Raw genomic sequence first — 3,790 nt, forward strand, 5'->3', positions numbered from 1 at the left:
TTTAAACCGTGAGATGTGACAGAAACCCTCAGACTGGCTGAGTGGGATGACACTCTCATCTCACCTGTTCACGTCCTAGTGAGATAATTAATGGAAACACCCAAAATAATACTGCCAGTGGTGTATTGAAGATATGTTTCAATGTGGGCGTTATGTAATTCAGATGAGACAATTTTTTTTTAAAAAGCTCTTTCTACCAAGTTGGACTGACATTTCCATAGCATTCTCCAATGTCTCAGTGAATAGATCCCCTCAATTAGTGTCATTAGAAACATTGCACAGGGCATACATTTATTTGCACGATTTTGATGGGATAGATATGCTTCCTAATCCTAAACCAAAGCAACCTCACATGACAGGTGTTTTTGCTGGTTGCAAGGTGACCTGGAACATCTGTAGATGTGAAAGGCCCTAAGAAATGCAACTTTTTTTTGTACAAATACTTATCCAGAACAATCGAGGTGCAAGCTACTGCCACTGCTGGACTAACTAACCCTGCAGACTTCATTTAAAGGAATGCTCACATCCAAACCCAATGCTGGACGTTAAGAAATAAGATTCTCTGCTCCAGGGTCAATGCAATGACTGTATTTATTGGCTCTCTCATGTTCCGAAAGAATGTCATTCTTTTGCTTCAAGTTTCTGGCATTTAAAAATGAAAACAATGCTTTTAGATTTCAGATTGAGCCATCCTCTCAGGCAAAGCTCAGCCCTGGATGAGAACTGCCAGGGGTTCGAGAAAATTCCATATTTTGATTTCTGGCACATTTAAACTCGGCTGCGTTACAATCATCTCACAGTAGCTCTGAATAAGCAGCTGCCATTTTCTCTGTACAAATTCTGCTGATTTTTTTTTTGTAAAGTAAAAATATTTACAATCTGCCTGTACCAGTGTCAGATGGGGTGTAATACAGATCTGGTAAGTGCTATCTGGGGAAACAGACGTAGTATAGACAGAATAGTAGCGGTCCTAGGAAATAGACAAGACATTAACAAAAGGTTTATCTTAGAAAATAGACATGGAACAGATAGGCAAGGAGTATCCTTCAATAGCACATTTTGGTGACCCACAGGTACACAGTGTTGTATCATCTCACCCCACTGGGAAAGAAAAAGAAATCAGATCATACAGTAAGTCACTGACTAGTTGAGGTCAGTGAACAAAAAACTCAAGTTTTCCCTGATAGAGAGCAGGCAGTGATTATGTTCAAACTGTTTCCACTGCTCCTGTCCCAAGTGCGCACGCATCCACAACCCCACCACACCTGATACACAGTAAGGAGAACTTTCAAAAAAGAATCTCCAACACTAGTTTGAGGATCCCAATTATTATAGTCCACAACACAGACTCTTCTGCCTCCTCTTCCACCACCTTTTTTGGTGGGGTCCTGTCGGTGGTGTCTTCGTCACCAGGGTAGGAGGGCTCAGGGAAGGGGCTCTCTCGTACTCCTCGGTCCAGGTAGACCCTCATCTCAAACTCGGTCTGTAAGTGTGAAGGGTGACCATACACAGCAATGCCCACTGGCCTGCGGAACCTGGCTGGCACCGCCACCAAGTCCAGGCCACAGGTGGTCGACTGCAGCTCGTAGTCGTCGAAACTGGGGTGCAACGTGGAGTCGGAGATGTACAGGTCAGCGTCCCCTCGCCGGCTCTCCATGCGCAGCACGATCTGCCCGTCGTGGTTAAGCCGCAGGTAGCTGTAGTTGCCGGGTCCCACCTGCCCCTGGACCACGTGCAGCAGGACCCAGTCGTCGGGCACCGGCTCAATGACAGAGAGCTCGCCCGGAACCAGCTGGCACAGCAGCACGAGTAGAACTGCCCACCACACCTCCGCCATGACTCTGCCAGAGGAGCCAACTCAGCCCATGTCATCTGCACAGCTCCTGGAGGTACAGCGGAAAGAGAGAAAGAGAGGGACGCCTGTTAATGCTCTTGATTTGTTTCATCGGGAAAAGGCATTAGAAATGAGGGAATATGTTCCTTCCTCAACCCCTTTCCCCACTCCCCAAATGAAGTAGAATTAGGCTATTTGGCCCATCGAGTCTGCTAAACCACGGCTGTTTCTTTTAACCCCATTCTCCCGCTAATGTTGAATCTTCAATAAAGTTGCGTAGCTTTCTGTGCTTTAAAAGCTACAGCTGTACCTTAAACGGCAGGTGTAAGATGCAGGCTGTACAGCTCACATTGGGCAGGATGATAATGGTTTGAATTCATGCGACAATAAAATACAGTTAATGCGGGGAGATGCAAGAAGCTGTGATTATTCTCCGAGCAGAAATGGCTAAGAAGTGATTTTACGGACGTGTTCAAAATAAAGAGGAGTTTGATCAGAGGAAACAAATCAGCAGTGGCTGTCAGAGGATAGTGGAGGAATTCTTTCTAATCAATCCGTTACGACGTGAAATGGCGGTGGAAGCGGATCAAACAGCAACTTTCCAAACAGAACTGCATCAACACTGGAAAAGGAAACATTTGCAGGAGGGCGGAGAGAGCAGGAGAGTGTGGGCCGAATCAGGGAGTGAGGCATCCAGTCCTGTCAGGGTGAGCCCGGCCGCCGCTCGCAAATGTCAGCAGCAGGTTGGGCGGGGTGAGGCAAGGTGCCTGTGGGGGTAGTGATGCGGAGAGAGGGCTCAGGTGGGGAAAGGTAGGGGTCAGGGCGGGGAGAGTCAAGGGGTGCTTGGCCAGGGGAGTGGCAGGAGGGTGACTCGGGTCCAGACAGAATGCCGGGGTGAGAGGTGAAGGGTCGTCGGGGCGTTCAGGTGTCTGGCCACCCTCTGGGCCAACAGAGGACTCGGTCTGTTCCCGGCCTCGGTCTCTTTGCTTACCATCCCCAGGTCACGGGCTCCGTTCCGCCACGACCACTTCACTCGGGCTCCGAGCACCCGGCCCAGCCACCGCCGCGCTCCCGACAACGAGGCCGCACACTGGCCGAGAGTAACCGCACTGGCCGTCCGGCGCCACCGCACAGCAGCGACTGTCACTGGTCGGAAGGCGTCATTGCACCTCGGAGAGGTTGGCTTTGGCAAAGTGTTCTTCGCCAATCTCAAAGAGTTTGCCACCATGGAGGTCGAGGGAGAGGTAACATTCCTCTAGTACCTCATCTGAAAGACTGCACTTCCAATTGCTTAATATGGTCTAAGCAATTGTACAGGAGCGTTGGTTTAGATCTCTGGATTGAACTCACAAGCCTTCTGGCTCAACCAAGTGACAGGTAATTTTAAACACCACACACAAAGTGCTGGTGGAACGCAGAAGGCCAGGCAGCATCTCTAGGAAGAGGTACAGTCGACGTTTCGGGCCGAGACCCTTCGTCAGGACTAACTGAAAGAAGAGCTAGTAAGAGATTTGAAAGTGGGAGGGGGAGATCCGAAATGATAGGAGAAGACAACAGGGGGAGGGAAGAACTTTCCTCTGAAGGGCAAATGGCACTGAATGGCGGTGCAAGTTTGAGGCCCCAAGGGGCTTGCTTCTGCTCCTTCTTCCTTATCCTTGGAATCACTTCATTCAGGATAAAACTTTAAGATGGAAAGTACAAAATACCCACAATTCATCCATGGGCGCCACGGTAGCGGTTAGCAGGAGTCTGTTACAGCTCGGGATGTTTCAGAGTTTGGAGTTCAATTCCGGCACCATTCTGTATGGAGTCTGTTAGATACACGGATTACGGCCAAAGGAGGAGCAAAAGACGGCCGGAGTCACTGAACACTTTAGTGCAAGGATGTTTATTAGATGCTTCAAAAAAAAAACAGACTTGCAAAACTTAGCAGAAATAGTGAAAATAATACTGCCA

General features: G+C 48.8%; 1 protein-coding gene across 1 annotated transcript; it reads right to left on the reverse strand.

The window, feature by feature from the left end:
- Positions 1 to 573: 573 nt before the first annotated feature.
- On the reverse strand, positions 574 to 2,959 carry c24h6orf120 (chromosome 24 C6orf120 homolog). The gene is made up of 2 exons (XM_063032696.1): positions 2,826 to 2,959; positions 574 to 1,883 (listed from the first exon to the last, which is right to left on the reverse strand). Exon 2 carries the CDS (start codon positions 1,835 to 1,837, stop codon positions 1,289 to 1,291), a length of 549 nt encoding a protein of 182 aa, XP_062888766.1. The 5' UTR covers positions 1,838 to 1,883; positions 2,826 to 2,959; the 3' UTR covers positions 574 to 1,288.
- Between the last annotated feature and the right edge of the window lie 831 nt (positions 2,960 to 3,790).

Source organism: Mobula hypostoma, chromosome 24, assembly GCF_963921235.1.
Source record: "Mobula hypostoma chromosome 24, sMobHyp1.1, whole genome shotgun sequence".
NCBI classification, from domain to species: Eukaryota; Metazoa; Chordata; class Chondrichthyes; order Myliobatiformes; family Myliobatidae; genus Mobula; species Mobula hypostoma.

What these genes read in the sequence shown, in the direction of transcription:
- c24h6orf120 (XM_063032696.1), bottom strand. Translation starts at nt 1,837, where the DNA reads ATGGCGGAGGTGTGGTGGGCAGTTCTACTCGTGCTGCTGTGCCAGCTG.